The sequence below is a fragment of the Pongo abelii genome, chromosome 11 (assembly GCF_028885655.2).
Source record: "Pongo abelii isolate AG06213 chromosome 11, NHGRI_mPonAbe1-v2.0_pri, whole genome shotgun sequence".
In the NCBI taxonomy this organism is placed as follows: Eukaryota; Metazoa; Chordata; class Mammalia; order Primates; family Hominidae; genus Pongo; species Pongo abelii.
Genome location: NC_071996.2, coordinates 23,756,576 through 23,778,647, shown reverse-complemented (window position 1 = coordinate 23,778,647; position 22,072 = coordinate 23,756,576). Strand labels below are relative to the sequence as shown.

General features: G+C 37.9%; 1 protein-coding gene across 4 annotated transcripts in view; it reads left to right on the top strand.

Annotated features, from left to right (window-relative positions):
* CNTNAP5 (contactin associated protein family member 5) overlaps positions 1–22,072 on the top strand; it is a 985,650-nt gene that overhangs the window by 303,496 nt on the left and 660,082 nt on the right. For all 4 annotated transcript variants that reach the window (XM_054549187.2, XM_054549188.2, XM_054549186.2 and 1 more), the window contains one exon: positions 2,970–3,074. In XM_054549187.2, coding sequence (XP_054405162.2) covers positions 2,970–3,074 — 105 coding nt within the window. The remainder of the gene's footprint in view (positions 1–2,969; positions 3,075–22,072) is intronic.

The following is a 22,072-nucleotide window of genomic DNA, read 5'->3' as shown; positions in this document are numbered from 1 at the left end:
TATAATGGAGGGGACTGCACAGGTCTGGAAGAACAAAACATATCACTTGCCTGAGAATCTGGACTGATAGATTCCAATTTTACGGTTCGCTGTGATCATAGTGAAAGTCTCCTAAATTTCCTCATCAGTTTATTTATTTGTTTACATCTCTATATTTCTCAATGACCTCTGAGCTCCTTGAGGTCTAGACTCTATTTTACCCAAACCTATCCTGATTGCCTCTCTGAGAATATGCACAAAATGAGACTTTATAAATATTGGTTGGACTGAAATAATTTGAAATGATTAGGTTACTTCTACTATTTCATGATCATTTTAACAATTTACATATGAAAGCAAAGATTACCAAAAAAAAAAAGAGGAGAAAAATAAATTCCAGAGTTGTTTCTTGAGCAATGTATGATTGAGTTGACTTGAAACATATACAGGCGTACAGTCAATTCTGCTACAACATAATATATGCATTTGTAAAAATGGCTTGCTAATTGTACAATAAAAATTTTGTAAGAAAAGATTTAGGGGAGAAGTAGGGTTAGGAGTACAATACTCAAAAATTTCATCAGTCACACATAAAATTATAAAAACCTAATAAAAGAGTAGCAGAGTTGTATACATGCTCAATGTCTAATAAATACATAACTACTATGTACAATAGCTATAATACTTTTTGTTAAAAAGAGCTACAACTTTCCAGTGGAAGTGGGTGTCAGAAAAGCTGTGATCTCTTGTTAAGTAGTGGAGAGGGTGTTACCTGAAATAGGAGGATGCTTATATCTACACGTCTGGATGGATGAGGCTTAGAAGGCTCCTGTGAATGTAGATACCATATTGATGCTTAAGACCTATATACGTGTTTGTGTGTGTGTGGTTTGTAGTTTTCTATGGGGCTCACTTTTTTTCCACATTCATCTGATGCTTCTTGATGACAAAACAGGCATACGTACATGCAAGATCTGCATTATGTTGAATATAATTTAATAAGTGATTATTATGTACTGTTTTCTGATATATAAATAATGCAACAAATATGTGACTTTAAACAAGTGCTTTGAGGTATGTATGCACCTTCTGTCACCTGTATCTTCTGCCAAAGGTAAAATGGTACTGATCTGCTTTCTATTTGCCGAATGACCGTAACTGCCGAGAAACCATATCTGCAATTTTTATGTTATTCTTCTTCAGTGAGGATCTGGCTCGGTTTTGTATTTGTCAAATACCTCAGAATATTTTTCAACATTTGTATTTGGGAAAAACTCAAAATACACTTTGCCAGTTGATTTTTTATTACACTTAATGAACAATAATTTAATCCTTAGGTTTCTAATTAATTTTTCTGCAATTAGCTAAAATACTGCTCTCTAAGAATTTGCTGAATAAACAAGCTTAATCTTATGTAAATGTTCTTTAAAAAAAAAAAAAAAAATCAAACCAATTCTTCCCGAGAGCCTTTACTACCATGAAGTTTACCTTCAAACTAAATGGCACATTTTAAACTTGTTTTGAGTGAGGTATGTCCAGATTTCATGAAGTCATTGTTCAATGTCCTATAAAATTAAATGTGTACAAGACAAAAAATAGGAAAAGAATGTTGGTAATATTATACTGACTAATTGGCTGGTAGATTGACTACTTGATCCTGCCTCCCATTCTTTCCTTTCTTATTTCATTAGCTCACGATCCCATTCTTTCAACAAACCTTTATCAAAGGCTTGTTATGTAACAGATTCTCTGCTAGGGTCCCACAAAATGTGTGTCACCCAGTGGAAAATACAAACAGATAAGTGAATTGTTACAAAAAACTTAGATGACCAATTGTCTTAGACCATTTTGTATTGCTATAACAGAATGCCTGAGACTGAGCAATTTATAAGGAACAGAAATTTATTGGTTTACAGTTCTAAAGGCTGGGAAGTTGAATATCAAGGTTCTGGTATCTGGTGAGAGCTCTCTTGTTGCATCATCATATGGCAGAAGACAAGAGAATGAGAGAGAGAACCCACTCCTGAAAACTCTTTTATTAAAGCAGTAAAACTAACCCAATGAGGGTGGAGCCCTCACAGCGTAATCATCTCTGAAAGGCCCCAACTCTTAATATTGTTACAATGACATTAGATCTCATCATGAGTTTGGGGAATGACAAAAATTCCAACCATGGCAACAATATACTAAGAGTGAAGAGCAGTTCCTCTCCATGAGATTGGATGGTCAGGGCATCAGTGTCAACCCAGAGGGGTATATCTACCTTGTCAAGACAAGCATCTTTGCTCATGGTCCCACCCTGTCCCACATTTGGGCCTCATCAAAGAATCCTTAGAAAGAATACTTTCCATATTTAGGATAGGTTGGAAAGATAGCTGTTGAAGTAAATATCAGATTCAGAATATACAAGATCTAGGACTATTCACTACTGCGTCATGGAATAGACATAAGTTCTTAGAATAAGTAAATTGTTTTCTGAAGACTTTCACACAACTGGGAATAAGATATTTTAAGTTATCCTACTCCTCTAGACACAATTATTACGGGAGCTCTTAGGGACTGAAGATGGGAGAGTAGTCAAACAATGTTTCCCCCTTTTAATCATCTCACTTCTTATAGAATAATCTCGATAGCAATAATTTGATGCTTTGCTCGAGTGGCTTATTAAAGAAATGTAGCTAGTTGGGTTTTTGAGTCAGACAAATCTGGGTGACAATTCTGGCTGCACTATTTTCTAGCATTGGGACCTTGGACAATCTACTTGACATTTTTGAACTTAATTTTCCCTATCTGTGAAAGAAAGCTGGACCTGTCCTTCAAGGGTTCTGTGAGGAGTAGATGCAGTAACACATGGAAACAGGGAGTACCTGACCTTGTTCAGAGCAGGTGGTTAATAAATGATGGTAGTTAATTTCTCAACTTCTCTTCTTATGGAGTGTTTCTTGCTAATAGAATCTGGTCTCTCTCCCTCTCTCCTCCTATCATTATAGACAACTGTGATGATCCACTAGCATCCCTGCTTTCTCCAATGGCTTTTTCCAGTTCCTCAGACCTCACTGGCGCTCACAGCCCAGCTCAACTCAACTGGAGAGTTGGTAAGTAGGCTGACTGAAATCCTAATGCCAAGCACTAAATAATTACATGGTGGGTAGATGAAGGAAAGTGAGCACTCTCAGACACTGAAATCATGTCCAATGGCTGTCTTCAGGAAAATATTTAGGAGGAGAGGAGTGAAAATCTAATATAAGCATACTTCCATAGCATAATAGTCATTCAAGGTATGCTGACTTGTGTTCACCCAAATCACAATATCTTTTTTGATTATCACAAGAAGTCTTTGTGAAAATTACTTTATAAAAAGCATTTGCTTTATTTTTATATTTCCATAGCTAACATAAATAGATATCAAAACATGTTTTAAAATAAAATATTTATAATGAATGTTTATTCAATTTTCTTTCAAGAAGTTTAATTTTACTTGAAAATTAATATTGCTGATTTTTAAAATATAAAAATACTATTAATTGAAAGTATATTTTCCATTGATATCTTAAGTAGGTTACATTAGTAGGTTTTTGCAATATTGAACCATCTTTGCATTCTGGAATAAGTTCTAATTGGTTGTTGTGTGTTTTTTTTTTTTTTACACGCTAACTAATTTAATTTGTTAACACTTTAATTTATAATTTTAATCTCCATTATTAGTGAGATTGATTTATAGTTTTTGCTTGTATGTTTGTTTCGTGTTTGTCTTGTACCTCATTTCACCAGTTTTCTATGAAAATGGGATTCATAATTTAAAAGTTAGCTAGTGTCACTGTTTTGTTGAGAAAGCTGTTTAAGAATAATATTCTAAAAACAAAAGAATGGCCAAAGATTCAACAGGAAAATTTCAATTAAAATTTTGTACTAATGTCCTTTGCTGAATATTCTGTGCCAAAAATTTGATTAAGCATTTTAGTTTTATTATGATATTTAGTCCTCACAAAGCTGTTGTGAGCATTATTACCTTTTACCTTCAGGTAGGGTTCCTGAGGCATCAGTTTCCCAAGACAGCAAAACTAGTCTGGGGAAATGCTTGCATTCAAACCTAGGTTATCTGAATTCAAAGTTCATGTTTATATTCATCCCGTTAACAAATCACTTCACTAGTACAGATTGAAAAGGGGCATAGCAGCAAGAAAATAAAGTTAAAAACTAATCAATCAACCACAGTTCAAATGCGGGGTATACCACTTAAAAACTCTGACTGCGTACAAGTCACTTACCTCTCCCAACCTCAGTTTTTTATCTGTAAAGTGGCCCAGGAATGTCTGCCTTACAACATTATGTGCAGATTAAGATCAGACTTGCATATCCAAAATATCTTTCTCACAGCAGGATAGAGAACTGAACTGGAGCAGGAAGCCCACCTCCATTTCAGGAAGAAACACAGGTTGGCAGAATTTAACACGGTTTCCAACAGAGCTTCCAGAGAAAGGAGTTGTCTCCATCTCACCCAAATTGTGCACCAGCAGAAAGCAATTACTACTGCCTAATAGCTCCTGGGCAGTTTCTAGGGGAAGCTGTGGGTCTGATCACAGGCCAGCTGTCTCCCTGACAGACAGATATTGAATGAGGACAAGTGTCTCTGCTCCAACTTATTATAATTGTTTGGCTCACCGGGGAATTTGAGTGCCTGAATCCAAGGCTAGCATGAGTATACAGAGAGGTTCACTTTTCTTCCATTTCCCAACAAGAGTCTAAATCAGGAAGGCCAAGCAGAAGACATAGTGATACAGTTGGGATGCACTGACCTAGAACTCATCCTCTAGTGCATATTCCAAGACTCCGAAGGGGAACAGCCTCTCCTTTACTCACCGAGGCCCAACCACGGCCCTCAGCGGGAATTAAACGCTGTCTCAGGGAGATATGAGATCAGTGGTTCTCACCCCAGGGCTGTGCATTTGAATCACCTGGAGAGCTTTACAAGGAGCATTGCCTGAGCCCATTTTTCCTATGTTCTGAATTAATTATCTTGGATGGGACCCAAGCAAGGATATTGATAAAGTGAAGAAACAAAAGCTTTCCAGGTGATTCTAAAATGAAACAAGAGTTGCAAATTGCTACATTGGAGGAATTCATGAGTAAAAAATCCTTCTATTAATAATTATTGAGTACCTAGTATTTGTCAGGCATTGTTCTAGATCCTTGACACACAGTTGGCACAAATAATAGGCACAAACAGTATTCATAAAGAGTTGACATGGATAATACCATTACCATACAATTACAAACTGTGATACTGATCGACAGCTAACATTTGTCATTAGTAATAATATCAACATAATTATTTTGTTAAATATGTCCAGATATGTATTTATATTAAATAAACCATGTATGTGATATATATGTGTATATAATATATAGAGTAAAATATATATATATACACACATATATGTAGTTGAATATATACAGTCAGAGTCTCTCATATACAAAGAGGTGGATATATACAGGGTTGGTTATATAAATATATTCATATGTAGTAGGATGAATATATATGTTTATATAGATGGATATAGTAACATATACATGCATATACAGTCATGTACAAATATATACATATGTGGTATACAGATATATTAAGATAAAACTTGAAAGTCATTATATTAAACTATTAAGAACAGATTTTGTTTCATGAGTGGAAAAATATAAAATTTAGAAAGTTAAGAAGAAAACTTATAATTTTTGTTTATATTGGAAATATCAGTATAAAGTACTGATTTATTTTCTTCCTTTTAAGACCAAACTTATGTCCTGCCTATCCACTGACATGGCTTAGAAGCAATTATAACACTGTCTCAATGAACACTCCTCTTTAATGTGTCTTCCTTTAAAACATATCTTTTGTTTTACAAAGAAAAGACATGAAATATATCCAAAAGAGCAAATTGTACCACATGGTTTGAAATCTCAGATGCTCTCAAATATATGTGCAGATGTAAAGGAGCATCTCTCTGGATGGTGAGATTGTGTGCCTAAGAATCACACCCTCCCCCTTCCCCCGGTTGTAAGCTGATGCCTGGCAGCGCACAACTAAAAATCATAACACCACTATATTGAGCACTTCCCATGAGCCCTCACTGTTTTGAGCCCTTAAGGTACACCAATTCTATACTCACAACTACCCTTTATGTAGATGTCATTGTGATCTCTGATTCATAGGTGACACAGAGAGGAAAGCAATGGCCATGCCAGGCTTTCACCCAAGTAATCTGAATCTGTGTGGTGCTATTGGCCACAGCACCACAACACTGTCCTGCCCAGAAAGCCAGAATAACTTCAGTGTTTTAGATAGGGAAAGCTGTGTGTAATTTTTATTAGTTCACTTACTTCCCTCCCTCCTATGTGATTAAAGTATAATTGACAAATAAAACTGTATACATTTACAGTGTACGAAGTGATGATTTCATATGCATGCATTTTGAAATAATTACCACAATCAAATTAGTTAACACATCCATCACCTCGTGTAGTTATCCTTTTCTTTGTTTTGTAGTGAGAACAGAAGATCTACTCTTAGCAAAAGTCAAGCATACAATAGAGTATTATTAACTATAGTCACCATGCTGTACAATTATATCCAGAGAATATATTCATTTTATAAGTGCAAGTTTGTACCTTGACCAACATCTCTCCATTTTCTTCACACCCTAGTCCCTGGCAACCACTGTTCTACTCTCTGCTTCTCTGAGTTCAACATTTTTCAGATTCCTCACATAAGTGAGGTAATGCAGTATTTGTCTTTCTGTGCCTGGATCATTTCACTTAGTACAATGCCTACTAGGCTCATCTATGATGTTGCAAGTGGCAGGTTTTCTTTTTTATGGATGAATAATATTCCTTTCTATAAATGCCACAAATTTTTTATCCCTTTATTGATCAAGAAACACTTAGGTCACTTCCGTATCTTGGCTGCTATGACTAATGCTGCAATGAACATTGGATTGCAGGTATCTCTTTCAGATACTGATTTCATTTCCTTCAGATATATACAAAGTAGTTGTACTACTGGATTTTATGGTAGTTTCTTTTTTTTTTAGAAACCTCTACCATTTTTTATAACTATACTAATTTACATTCCCAACAACAGTGTAAAAGAGTTCTGTTTTCTCCACCTCCTCACCAACACTTATCTCCTTCTTTATAAGAGCCACCCTAACGGGTGTGAGGTGACGTCTCATTGTGCTTTTGATTTCTATTTTCCTGATGATTAGCGGTGTTGAATATCTTTCTGTGTGCCTGTTGGCCATTTGTATGCCTTGCTTGGAAAAACCTCAATTTAGTCTTTTGCTCATCTTTAAATTGGGTTATTTGTTTTTTTGCTACTGAGTTGTACTTGTTCTTTAAATGTTTGGGTATTAACCCCTTATGAGATATTTGGTTTGCAAATATTTTCTCCAATTTGATAGGTTGCCTTTTAATTTTTTTAATTCTTTTTCTTTTTTGTACAGAAGGTTTTTAGTTTGATATAGTCCCACTTGTTCATTTTTGTCTTTTGTCTGTGCTTTAGATATCTTAGCCCATTTCAGTTTCTTATATAAGAATAGCTAAAACTGGGTAACTTACAAAGAAAAGAAATTTATTTCTTACAGTGATAGAAGTTGAGAAGCCCGAGGTCAAGGGGGGCAGATTTGGTCAGGGTCCTCTTGCTTATGGGGACTCTGCAGAGTCTCGAGACAGCCCAGGGCATCACATAGCAAGGTGCCTGAGTGCTCTAACATGGTAGCTCAGGTCCCTCTCCTTCATCTTATAAAACCACCAGTCCCGTTCCCATGACAACCCATTAATCCATTAAACCATTAATCCATTAATTAGTGAATGGATTAATCTATTCATGAGGTCAGAATACTCATGAGCTAATCAATCACCTCTTACGGGCTGCACCTCTCAATACTGCCATATTGGGGATTAAGTTTCCACATGAGTTTCACAGGACAAACATTCAAGTTATAGCAGTGTCATATCCAAAAAAGTATCATTTACTTTGGAAAGCAATGAGCAATCACTCTGAGTGTGCTGGGCATTTCTCCACTCTGCCTTGTTCAATACACTGGGCCATATTTTATAATATTCTGCCTCAACACTTCAACTTCCAGCATGTTCTCCTCCCTAACAGATTTGCTAATAGATGCAGTCACAATGGTCTGCTTTATATAGCCTCATTCTATTCTCTCTTCCGAGAGGGTATGGTGAACCTGCCTCCTTCAGCTCTACCACTCAACACCAAACCCCTGCCCCTTCTAAATATCCAAACACTAGATTTTACACACACTCTCTCTCCCTCACATACACACTCACAAACACAAACGTGTTCAGAATTACATTTAAACTCTTAAAGAGTAGGTACTAAGATATGCATGCATTATTTTAATCCCCAGGGAATAGTTTAAAATAAGTGAGTAATAAATACTTGTCAAAGTATAATTTTCAATAAGTTAAAAACATAGCTCTCGTACAAATATAAACTCATAGCTCTCATACAAATATAAACTCAGCACATCATGTGTATATGTGTGTGTGTTTGTGTGTGTGTGTGTATTAAACTTATTAAGGCAGGAACCAGCAAAATGGTAAAGCTAATTCAAAGAGTATTTTTTGGGAACTGCATATTCAGAGACATTTGGTGAGGGTGGGGGGAGGTGGAAGAAAATAATATTGGAATAAAATGGCTAGGTAGATACAAAACTAGTTAATGTATGTATTAGTCAAGATTCTCCAGAGAAACAGAACCAATGGGATACACACACACACACACACACACACACACACACACAAATACATATATATACACATACACACATGTATACATATATATGAAATCATTTATTATGAAAATGGGCTCACATGATTATGGAGGCCAAGAAGTCCCACGATATGCTGTCTGTAAGCTGGAGAAGAGGGAGGCTGGTGGTGTAATTCAGTCTGAGTCCAAAGATCTGAGAACTGGGGGAACCAGTGTTGTGACTCTCCATCTGAGGCCCAAGGTCTGAGAAATTAAGGAACCACTGGTATCAGTCCCAGAGCCCAAGGACCCAAGAACCTGGAGTTCTGATGTCCAGGAACAAAAGAAGATGAATATTCCAGCCCCAGGAAAGAGAGAGAAAATTTACCTTTCCTCTGCCTTTTTGTTCTATCTGGTCCCTCAATGGATTGGATGGTGCCTGCTCACATTGGTGAGGGTGAATCTTTCTACTGATTCAAATGCCAATATTTTCCATAAACACCCTGACAGATATAACCAAAAATAACACTTTACCAGATGTCTGGATATCCCTTAACCCAGTCAACTTGACACCTAATACTAACCATCACAATGTCTTACAGGGTTATAAAACTTGGGGGTTATACCTTCTCTATTGGACACACATTTATAAGTTAGCATGTGACAACTTCACAATATCTCAGCTCTAATCACCCAGGAACTAGCCAAACCAAATGACATGTGCATTTTTCTGGAGAATTAAATAATTGTTAAATGGATTTGCTTCAAATTGTCCCAGGAGGATACTGAAAGATCATACTATATTTTCTTATGATTTCAAAGCTTTAGATAGTGTTTTCTTAACAACATTTATTCATTGGTTCATTTATTACAGTAATTAGTGAATTTCTTCTACTCTACACCGTTCAGCCTTCCAACACTCTTGTCAAGGAACATCCTGGTATCCCACTGGGTATCACACTCAGGATGAAATTTATATTGTAAAACCCATGACTTTCAGAGCATCAAATCCCCCTCAAAAGGATAGAATGTACTCAATAACATCCTTGTACCTCATCACTGCTGAACTATTTCACACTGATGAGCTCCTCTGCAAGTTTTTGGGCATCATTGAAAATTGCTGAGTCCCTTGATAATTATATGAAACCTTGGTAAACATTGAACATAAATGACTAGGGAACACTTTACCCCCACGTGTGCTCAGAACTCAGATAGACACAGGTCTGCCCTATACCCAGGAAGAAAGTGTGCACAACTGATCAGTTTGCCATAGCAGAAGAGACCAACTCAAACATTGAAATAAAGACTAAAGGAAAAATGTGCTGGGCAAATGTTATCCGATGAGCTCCCCCAACCCTAAGTAAACAAAGTTTAATGAGTTCCATCAATAACAAACTAATTTTTCTGAGAGAAAACACACCCTTGGAAACAGCTGTTGGGCTGCAGGTATTGCTGTGCCTGTCAAGGTCTGGGCAATCCAGCACATGAGGGGATTAATAGTTAAAGCCCAACTATAATGCTGCTATCTCATTGATAGAAGGGATTTGCCAAATAGAAATTTGTTCTCTCGCTTCCACAAACACTTCAGCCTTCATCTCATCACACACAAAGAAAATGAAAAGCAAGGAAGAGAACTAATTACTTCTGGAAAAAAGAAAAAGAAAACACAACAAAATACATTAAACTGGAGGTCAGATCACCATTAACTTAGGTTGCCAACTCAATCTATATAATTGTGGCTTAGGCTGGATCAGTCTTTGTCAAATATGATTTGTTTTGTGGCAAGAAAGCTTTTGATCTGGGCATTAGAGTCAGCTGGGCTTCAGAGAAGCACTTACTGTCAGCAGGAAGTGCAGGGGTTGGTGGTATAGCATGAAGCCATGGAGTTGTGGGTTAGGCCTTCTTGAAAATGAAGGGGAAGGATTTAAGTTACTTTAGATGATTAAAAGGAAAATAGAAATAGACGTCTTTGGCCCCATGAGAGGAGAGGTTTGTATTTTTCTACTGCATGTTTTTTTTTTTTTCCAAATAGAGTTTGAAAACAATTATGTTTATCATTTGTTCCTTGAAATTTTAATCCATCTTCCTCACTCAATATATTTTTTGAGATGCTTGCCTGTGTAAGCTGAGATTGTGTGTTTCTAGCATGACAGTTTTGTTGCCATGGAGAATTTGATTTCTTATGTCAAGGCATTTTCAGCTCCCTGGGCTCATGGACATATAAAAAGATTTAAAATCCTTACCTCCCACTTTGGCACAGATTCCATGCACACTTACCACCCCCCATACCACTTCCTTGGGCAGTACTTGTTACAAATTGCTAAGGATCCTAAAGGTCTTCTGAAGTTGGTTTTCATCTTGATGTCATCAGGCCATCCATGAGGAGATGAGGGTTGGAAGCAAGCAGAAATCAGGGTTCATTTACACAATTAGCATATCAGCTGTCTAGGGACTTGTTCCAGATTACAAGGTGAAAATCCTGGGAACCCAATTTCATAAACAACACTACAACGTCTGCTCTCTGGAGACAACATGAGTCTTCTATCTGGATTTATTAAGCCCCACAGAATATAGATATAATCTACTCTGTTTTTTTTTTATTTTTATGTGTGTGTGTGTGTATATATATATTTTAATTTATTATTATTATTATTATTTGAGACGGAGTCTCACTCTGTCACCCAGGCTGGGGTGCTGTGGCATAATCTCGGCTCACTGTAACCTCTGCCTCCCAGGTTCAAGCCATTCTCCTGTCTCAGCCTCCTGAGTAGCTGGGACTACAGGTACACGCCACTGTGCCCGGCTAATTTTCAATTTTTAATAGAGACAGGGTTTCACAATATTGGTCAGGCTGGTGTCGAACTCCAGACCTTAGGTGATCCACCTTCCCTGGCCTCCCAAAGTGCTGATATTACAGGCATGAGCCACTGAGCCCAGCCTCTAATGTGTTTTAAAAGACAGTAAGCTGTATAGAAATCGTTCAGTGGATTACCCCCTCTCCCTGTGAACCACTCTTCTCTCTTTTCAGCACCTTTCCTTTCTTGTGTCCTGTCCTAGCTGCCCCAGGCATGGTAAGCATCCAAATCTATGCTTTCGTCTGGTTCATCACACTCTCCCTTCCCACTCGAATTGTGTATGGTGGGTAGAAGCTGGGACATCCACCAGGAGCTTGTTACAAATGCAGAATCTTGGCTTCTACCCAGAACTCCTGGATCAGAACCCATGCATTAACAGCTGGTGCTTCTGCAAATTGAAATTTGAGATGCAGCATTCTAGAGTATCACTGAAACTTTTGTTATTTCAATTCTCACCTCTATGACTTATTTACTGTGGATCTTAGGGGTAGGAGATAGTAGAAAGAAATCAAAGTTGGCTAAGTTGTTAAAAAGAAGGAATTGTGCTGAAAACTTTTGTTCTTCATTTCTATCATCACTTCAGTACTCTGGTACTCATTTTTCTCATTTTTTAAGATGGAGAAACAGAGTCAGAGAGGTTAAGTCAGTGGCCCAAAACTACACAGCTAATTTTGGTAGGGCTTGAATTTGAATCTAGGTCTGTCTACTCCACATTAATCAATATCTGTATTGATGTTGATGTGAGATCTTAGTCTGAATAAAGGTGCTCTTGACATAATTAGCTTTCAGGTAACTTTGGTATTCCCCTAGGATTCTCAGTATTTTAACTAAAAGGATAGATTTTCAGACATCAAGGAAGAAAGAGAAATCTATATATCTTGCCTTTTGAATGCCCCTAAAATCATACTGTGTGGCCTAATATGCCTGAGGGAAAAACTAACCTTGACCTGGATATTTAAACAATGCCTTAGGCCTCTTCTTTTACTAGGACAGCTATAGATCATTGAAAGACACAGGACAGAAACCTTCTGCTATTTAATAGGAGCCTTGGGACCCTGTCTCAGATGGAGACAAATTCAATGTGATAGCCCTCTATTCAGGCTAGCTAATTGCAAAACCACATGATGAGGAGGAGGAGAAGGAAAGCGATTGTAGAAAATTTGTTACTGGCTACCAATCAAAAGATTTGAACATCACCATTTGGCACAAAAAAAAAAGTTCCAAGAAAGAAGCGAAATTCATGTACTTCATCGTTTACTTTTTTTTTTCCTGATTGTAAGTCACTTCCTTTGAAAGGCCAGGTTGCGATGACTTCTAAGTAGCACTCCATGAAATGCAGTGAACCACCACTTTGATGTTTCTAACACTTTGCAAAGAGACAAGAGCTTCTTTAATTCATTAGTTCATTGAATTTAACTTAAAGCATTGCAACAAAACTGTAAGAATAGAATTAAGAGCATGATTATTAGTGACTTATATTGGTCTAGTGATTGGCAGTTTACAACAGCAATTTACAATGTCAGTTTACAATGTTTTCAATGTGTGTCACATTTAGGAGGAAATACGCTATATTCAGCTAGAACATTGTGTGGTAGATGTTTTTCCTTTGTCTAACAAGGAATAGTTAGAAGGAGTCTACTGGATATGTTGTTGGATACTTCTTCTTCTCGAGAAGCCTTTCACTTAAACATTGTGGACATGTCCTTAAAAAGATGAGTTTAGGCTTACTGAATTCTCCATGAGAAGTGAAAATGGTAACATATAACAAATGCCAAAGAAACAGAAAATGGGAGTTAATACAATCCTTTAGTTCATCTTTCTCCAGATTTTCAATTTGAAGACTCCTTCTTTTATGGTGACCCCCTCCTCATTTCTCCTTTTGAGTATCTCACTCCTTGCTTATTTCAGTTATATTCATCTACACAATTGGTTGATCATGTCTGGACTTGAATTTTCTAGCCAATGAAAATGTTTCATTAAAAATCCAGATTTTATCAAAGAACTTTTATCATTTGTTTTGCTAAGGACTGGCTTCCAATGAACCTTTTCTACAAAAAATATCCACAGCAATCAGAAAGCGTTCTGGGGTATCTTTATTGGTGTGCTTCTGTGTGTAAATAACAGAAAATCCAGCTCACACTGGTTGAAAAATATTAAATTATTCAGATTAGGCACATAAGATTGAAAGGCATTCATATTTCCATTTCCAGAACAGGGTGGTTACAAGATCCTTTACCCTATAATACTTTATTAAGCTGAACATTCATTTTGTGAGACTTTTTGTATCTGTGGGTTTTTTTTTTTCATTACAAAAGGATTAAAGGTAAAAATTAATTATTAAAAACAAAAGGAAATTCTCAAAAAGGGCAGGCTCCAGGGCTGGCAGATTTAATTCAACAATACCATCCTCAGTGGCAGCATTGTCCTGGAACTGATAAGCCTGCCCAACATCTCAGCCAGCTTTACAACATTCTGGGAATCAATGAGACCACGACATCCTGTGGCTTGTTTTTTAAGCTATCAGAGCGTGAGCCCTGGAATAGCAGCATAATGAACATCTCCTAGGAACTTGATAAAAATGTAGATTATCTAGACTCATACCAACCTACTAAATTAGAAATTCTGGCAGTAGAAACCTATGTTGTCCCAAGTTCCTTAAGTGATTCTGATGCTCACAAAACTTTGGGAAGCACTTCTTAGAGCACTGAAACTCTTCAAGGATCCAAGACCCAGAATCACCCTTTCCTATTTCACCAGCTTCCACAATTTGGTCTTCCGTCCAGTCCTGAAACAATCACAGTCAAGGAGGATGGAATTACCATCGCTGAATTTAGATTCATTATCTGATAGAGAATAATCAATCATGTCTATAAATCTTCATTCTGTCCCTTTCTCTCTCCCTTTCTCTCTTCCTCTCCTTCTCTCTCTCCTCTTTCTCTCCTTTCTCTCTGTCTCTTTCACAGTAATACAATTCAGTACACTCATATTTAATCATTTTGTGTCCATAGTTGTGATGCCTGTGAGTATATATATATATATATATATAATTTTATCCTTGGTATGGTAGACACTAACCATACTATTTTTATAGAAGTAGAGAAATCACTTATCCAAAGTCACAAGGTAGAAAGTGACCTTTTAAAGTCAAAAACACCAGAATTCGACCAGACACTGTCTTTTAAAAGAAAATTGCTCCAAGAATCTAAGTTAAATGTAATATGCTCAACTGTGCATAAAGTATATTGCTCATGAGAAAAAAAATGTAAGTGGTAATGTCATCAATATGAGATCTGCAGCTTCAAATCACTTCCAATTCCAGTTCTCCCTTTTCCCTTTGATAATCTTGGGAGAGTAATTTTTCTCCATAAGCCTAAAAACAGGAACAGTGTTTTACCTTGCTGCTGAATCTTCTATATATATATAAAATCAGGTATACATAATCCACTAGAATCCACTAACAATCTCTTAGTACTGAGCAGCAGATGGGCAGAGTTAGAGTGTATTGATTTGCCAGGTTAAAATTGAACTGAGCCTCTACTCATTTTATAAGAGAAATTTTACAGCAGCACTGGCCGATAGAAAATTCTGCAAGGATGGAAATACGCATAAGTGTGCTATGTAAGGTATTCACTAGCAACACATGACTACTGAGTATTTAAATGTGGCTACTGTGACTAAGAAATTCAATTTTTGATTTATTTTAAATGAAATTTAAATTTAAATATTCACTACCTTATTGAATAATTAGTCTTAAAGCCTTTAAGTTTTATATACATGACACTCCCATCCAAGTTTTTTAAAACGCCTGGGTGTTTTTATGCACACATGAATCAGCCCTTGGTCTGTAGGGGTCATGAATATGGAATATCCATCTTGGGACTGAACTCCAATTCTTCCCAGCCCAGACTGCCCTCCTGCCAAACCCCCTCACTTCTTTTACAACTTCTGAACTATGAAACAGGCAGACAGACCTCCTTTCCTGCTCCATCAGGGCCTTGATTCCTCCATTTTTCCAAAGGGAAGATATTTATTGGAGGACATCAGCAAAACTGTCTTGAGTACTGAGCATCTTTCAAAATAATAACACAGCTTTCTCACTATAGACACTGACAGACACACCAGTGTGAAGACAGGTGCACACACTGTCTCAGAGGCTGTTGGTGCTCATATGCCTCAGACTTCACCATTTCAGCCAAAAACCAGAATCTTGGAAGCTGAGCAGAGACAGGACTTTTTGTGGAAGTAATTTTTGAGGCGGTGGTCTCTGGAGATAGGGCGTGAGGGAAGCAGGGTAAGACAGAGGGGAAAGCTAGCAAGAGTATAGTCTCCACTGAAGTCAAGGTTCCTTCAGATGCCACAAAGACGTTCTAGACCTCAGACTACACTATAAAGTCTGTCATGCCTTGAGACACTGGGACCGGACTTTTGAACTTTGTATCAATCTGACACTCGCTGAGTTGGGGACATGGGAAGTGATAGCTCCCAGGCAAGAAGGCTTCTTTTTGGCCAACGACAAATCTCTGGAAAAGGGGATAGTTCTAGTTGTCGTCTAGCACCCAAAGCTGGAGGATGAGTTCACCTGCTAGAGAGGCTCTGGATAGAGACCTGAGAACATCCTCAACAAGACCACTTTCAACCCTAATAGCTAAGCTTCTCCTCTCGGTGTTTCTCTCTGTGCTTTAGATGCCACCCTTCTCTTCAGAAGCCTTCAATTAATACCCGACCAAGTTGGTGTATAAAAACCCCAGCTCCCTCCCACTCAAATGAGATAACCCTAAGGTGCTTCCTATCCCACTGGGATGAAGCTCACTCATAGGGATGATGTCCCATAGATGGGCTTTCCTTTCTGCCCTGCCTCATCTTCCCGGGATCACTTCCCAAATGAACTACTTGCATTCAAATCCTTGTTTCATAACTGACTTCCAGGAAAGCCAAACTAAGTCATACACAGAATCACTCTCCCTAGACATTACTCTTTAGGCAGCCATCAACTATAATAACCAGGTCTGATTATTATCCAAAATCACCCCTCCCTTATGTGAACCTCCTCTTAAAAGCTCCTTTGTTGTTTTCTGCAGACTGGTCTCAATCAGGGTCATTCCAGATTTTCTCACAAGTGTTTATCATTTTTGCAACACACATGGTGTGTTGGCAAGTTCCCACTTAATTAATTAATTAATTAATTTATTTATTTATTTAGTGATGAAGTCCCACTCTGTTGCCCAGGCTGTATTGCAGTGTCATGATCTTGGCTCATTGAAACCTCTGCTTCCCTGGTTCAAGCGATTCTCCTGCCTCAGCCTCCCGAGTAGCTGGGATTACAGGCACACACCACCATGCCCTGTTAATTTTTGTATTTTGAATAGAGATGGGGTTTCACCATGTTGGCCACACTGGTCTTGAATTCCTGACCTCAGATGATCCGCCCGCCTTGGCCTCCCAAAGTGCTAGGATTACAGGCGTGAGCTAAGTTCCCACTTTATTTTCCCCTGGTTAACTCCTTAGTCCCTAATTAATGTGGAAATGGAAATGCAGGAGGCATGGCCTGGACCAGGCTGCAACACCTTAGCCTTCCTGCACCTGCCCAGCAGCAGAAAGATTATGCCCAGGGTTCTTGCCAACAGCTTCCCTCCTCAAAGATTCTTGCCCAGCCACAGGTCCTATTACACATGGGTGATCCTGTTCTACAGGGAGGAGCAGGAAGCCCTTCTGAGTGCTACAAGTATGTCTGTGAATGTTGTTATTACTCTTACACATACTGCATAATGTTCAATATTTATGGGAGAGCCTCTTTCTGTTATTCATTACCATTACCAGGTAGCTGTGTCCCTAAAACACCTAGAACTTTTACTTAGAGAGGCATCAACCATTTAATAATTAAAGATGTCGCTAGTGATTCAAGTTAGCCTCACAGTAATTTGTGAGAATGTGCTTGTACTTTCATAGGGCCTTCTGGAAGACAGGAGAAGTAACTGCCTGGGAAACTTGTTTCCTATAGGGTTTATTTTAGGCTTTAAAAAAAAACAAAATGGTCAGGCTGTATTTTTAAAACAGATTAGGTGTGGCCAGGTGTGGTGGCTCATGCTTGTAATCCCAGCATTTTGGGAGGACGAGGCGGGTGGATCACCTTTACGTCAGGAGTTCAAGACCAGCCTGGCCAACATGAAGAAACCCCGTCTCTCCTAAAAATACAAAAATTAGCTGGGTGTAGTGGCAGGCGTCTGTAATCCCAGCTTCTCAGGAGGCTGAGGCAGGAGAATCCCTTGAACCCAGGAGGCAGAGGGTGCAGTGAGCCGAAATCACACCATTGCACTCCAGCCTGGGTGACAGGAGCAAGACTCCATCAAAAGAAAAAAGAAAGAAAGAAAAAAAACAGATTAGGCATGCAAATGCTATGCTGCTATGTGTGTGTATGACACTTTTAACTCCAGTTGATCTTGGACTAAATGTACTCTCTTTTTTTGAAAGACGGTTGTGAAATATCATTTTGCAGAGACTGGTATATAATCCATTTTGTGCCCATTTCCAGTGTGTGACATCAATCACTTCTTATTTCCCTTTTTGAGTTAGAAGTGGAAATAAATGTAGAAACTGAGGAATTTCTGCATTTTCTACTGGTTATTCTGCTTCATGCTTACAGCTTACCCCAGTGTGTGCAGTTTGGAATGCAGGATTAGCAATAAGTGTCTTGGTATATAGAAGTGAGCATGGAGTGACTGGGAGGCAGGAGATCTGGTTTTGTTTTCTTTTGTTTATCTTACTTAAAACTTTGCAGCTGGGCATGGTGGCTCACACCTGTAATCCCAGCACTCAGGGAGGCTGAGATGGGGAGTGGATCACCTGAGATCAGGAGTTCGAGAGCAGTCTGGCCAACATGGTGAAACCCTATCTCTACTAAAAATACAAAAATTAGCTGGATGTGGTGGCACATGCCTGTAATCCCAGCTACTTGGGAAGCTAAGTTGGGAGAATCGCGTCAACGCATGAGGCAGAGGTTGAAGTGAGCTGAGATCACACCATTACACTCCAGCCTGGGCGACAGAGCAAGACTCTGTCTCAAAAGAAAACAACAACAACAACAACAACAACAAAACACAATTGCTTAGAATTTTGCATACAAGTCTATTCTTGCTTTTTTAAGATGTTGGTTCCTATTGAAACCTCAGGCAGGGACTTGAAATTAGAACTGGGTTGGAGTGCAGTCTTTAGCCTTAAATCTGGGTTAGCTGCTTGGCCTATTGAGGCTGCTTTGAAAAAATTTAAAAAGGCTACTGCTGATTTCCATGAGAATCAACTGAGATACTGGAAACAGTGTCAAGGTGAATTATGTTTCTAGTGAGAATTGCTCTTATGAGGAAGCAGGAGGACGAGGACCTGAGGGATTTGTTGGTGCACTTGAGAGGCCACTTGTAGCCCAGGGAAGACCTGGGTGCTGGATCCAGGTTTCCTGGGTCTGGAGCTCCTGCATTACTACTTCCTAGTTTATGATCTTGGAAATGCTACCAACTATCCTGTTTGCATGATGGAGCTCATTTGAGAATCTCTCATCTAGTGTGGCATCAGGAACAGAGCTGGGTCTTGAACCAGATTGCCTGACTTTTGGTACGGCATCTCTTTATTCCATCTATTCCTCCAAAGTCAAATAATACAGTTTGTGGAGTATGAGGCTAGGAGTATGCTAGAAATAACTAAGACATAGCCTCCAAATCATTTTGGATGTTTTGTCTGTCAAACATTTGAACAATTCCAGATGTTCTCTAAGGTGAGATTATTTTTTCTTTAAATGCAAGTTTTCCCTTCAAATGTAAACTTCTTTAAATATCCTTTAAATTTAAACTGCAGAGTTTATAGGAATTTTTGTAGTTAATAGCCATTGATACATCAGCCAAAATTACAGACAACATTGCCTTAGTTAACGCCTTCAACTTGCCAAATGTACTTATTTGTATGTACGTTATACCCCCAATTTAGAGAATAATTCAGAAACAAGAAGCTAGTGTGGGTGCAGTGCGTTTTTATGGCGACTACAAATAGTTTCTTCAGGCTACTTTCATCATTTGTGAAAACACATTTATTGTTTGGTGGAAAGAACAAAATGTTTGCCACAGCAACCATGGCAACCCTGAGTGTCTTCCCTATTAGCTGTAATGCAGGGAGCATCTTCAACAGCAGGAAAGAGTCCTCGGCAATTATCACCCAGATAGCATCCCGCCATTTTAAGAGCTTTGGCTGAAGCTCTTGGGCTCAGAAAATTTTTAACATGATGTGTTGACAAATGCTAACAACTGCTCTTCCATTTCGGTTAATTTGGGGGAGATTAATAAGCTAAGTTTTTTTACTGTGGGAAAAAGGGAGCTATGATTTTCTTTAGACGAATTTGCAGAAACTTTAATGCTAAATCATTCTCTATTTTTTGTTTTGGTTTGTCTTGGTTTGGTTTAGCTTTGATCAGCCTTTTGTTATTTTATTCTTTGCAAGGCAAAATTTCTTGTCAATTTATTTCCTTGTTTCCATTCTTCATATAAGTTCTTATAGTATGCTAATTAGAATGGATGAAGGAAAAACTTTAAAGCATGATGAGGAAGTCTAGTTATGAACTATTGAGGGTAAAAGGCAAATAGTTAAGGCTTAAGAATTTTCATTTTAAAAATAATGATGGTCACAGAAACAGCAAAAGTCCTATATTATACCATCAGCTCCCAAATTGCTGTACATATTCTTTATGCAATAAATCACATGAGTAATAAAATTCTCAGCTTATCAAAGAATTAAATGTTGATAATGGAAACTATGTTATATGCAAAAATCAGAAAAGTATAAAATCACTCATACATTCACCACAGACAAAATCGCCATATACATTTATTTTCTATCATGTTTTAATATTGCTGAGAGAGGACCATTTGAACAACTTTTTTTTTTTTTTTTTTTTTACTGAGAAAGAATGAACTGGGCAGCAGAAGACATTGAATAGAAATAAAGAATATGTTTAGAATAATTTTGGATTTTTTGAAATGTAAAACCTCCCTCTCTATAAGCCTCTCTGTCAATTTTGAGAAGCTAGAGAAAGGCAGAGGGGAATGGGAATTGTGAATATGTTGAGGAAGACAGAGTTGAATGACACAAATGTACTCCTAGATCTGGCATCTCAGAATCTCTGCTCAAATACCCACTTCCAGTGATTTTCCTCCTTACTAATTTTCTGGAGTTTTATAAACTGTTTTTTTTTTCCTGTTGAAGAATAATTGCAAATAGCTGGATTTACCCTATGTTTTAATCCTGGGTGCCAAATTTTCTAAACTTGCTGGATTTCAGTTTCCTCAACTTTATGATGGAGATAATGCTATTTACTTAAAAGGATATTGTATATTTATTCAAGTAGGCAAAATTGCAGTGGCAAATAGAATCCAATGCACAATGACTTAAACACAATAGGTGTTTAGCTCTCATTCATCTACTAGGTGAATGTGTTCAAGTAGGCAAGTACTTTCCTTCATATGATCTTTCCATACTGTGATTCTGCCATCATCTAGATCTTGTTGTCAGCTGCATCCATCAGTGGTGGAAAAGGAAAGCAAGTGGAGAAGGAGCACGCTAGCCTGGAAGTGGTACAAATTATTCCCACTCACATTCTTATTGGAAAGAACTTGACCAATGGCCATAACCATGAAAGTATGGAAAGCTGAAAACTGCCATTCAGCCATGCATTCACTGCAATTCTATTACCACAGAAGGAAGAGAGAACAGATATTAGTGACTATCTGCCATAAAAGTGTTTTGATTCATAAAAAACACTTAAAAAAACAAATTCCACAATAGATGCTGAGCACATTCCCTTCCCCTTCTTTCCTGCATTTGAATCTTCTCAGGAATGGTGAGAAAAAAAAAAAAAGAAAAAAAAAATCAAAACTTTTCTCAAACAAAATCTGCTAAGGGTTAGCTGCTTACTGAAGAAAATCAACCACAATTTGTAAGATGTGCCTTTAAGTCCTCTATTTTTCCATCCTTAAAGACAGAATAGGATTGGCTTTATGCCCTCTGTCACTCTGTCTGCATTGCAGTCCTGTACTATGAGAGACTCTGCAGGAGGAGCTGGGGCTCTGGAAAGCTCTCAGTTACCAAGGAGATGTCCAAATGACTTCTTCCAAGGTGGCGAGAAAGTAGACTGAAACATCGCTAAAATGATTTTCAATGACATAGATTGAAAGAAAAAGGTTATTGATTAACTCCTCTAAATGAAAACTTCAATTACCTCTCCCTACTTGATGTCCTGAGTTGCTTCTATGCCATCTCTACCCATGCCATAATACAGTCTGCAATAGCTCCCACATGGGCTTCAGAAGATTTGTGAAACTTGGGAACAGTAGAAGTGAATATTGTCTGTTTTATTCCTATGTGAAATAAAAACAGAAAATTTAGGCTACAAGTCTTTCAACTAAGAGAGAAATCACGTTGATCTTCTGCAAACCTCAGG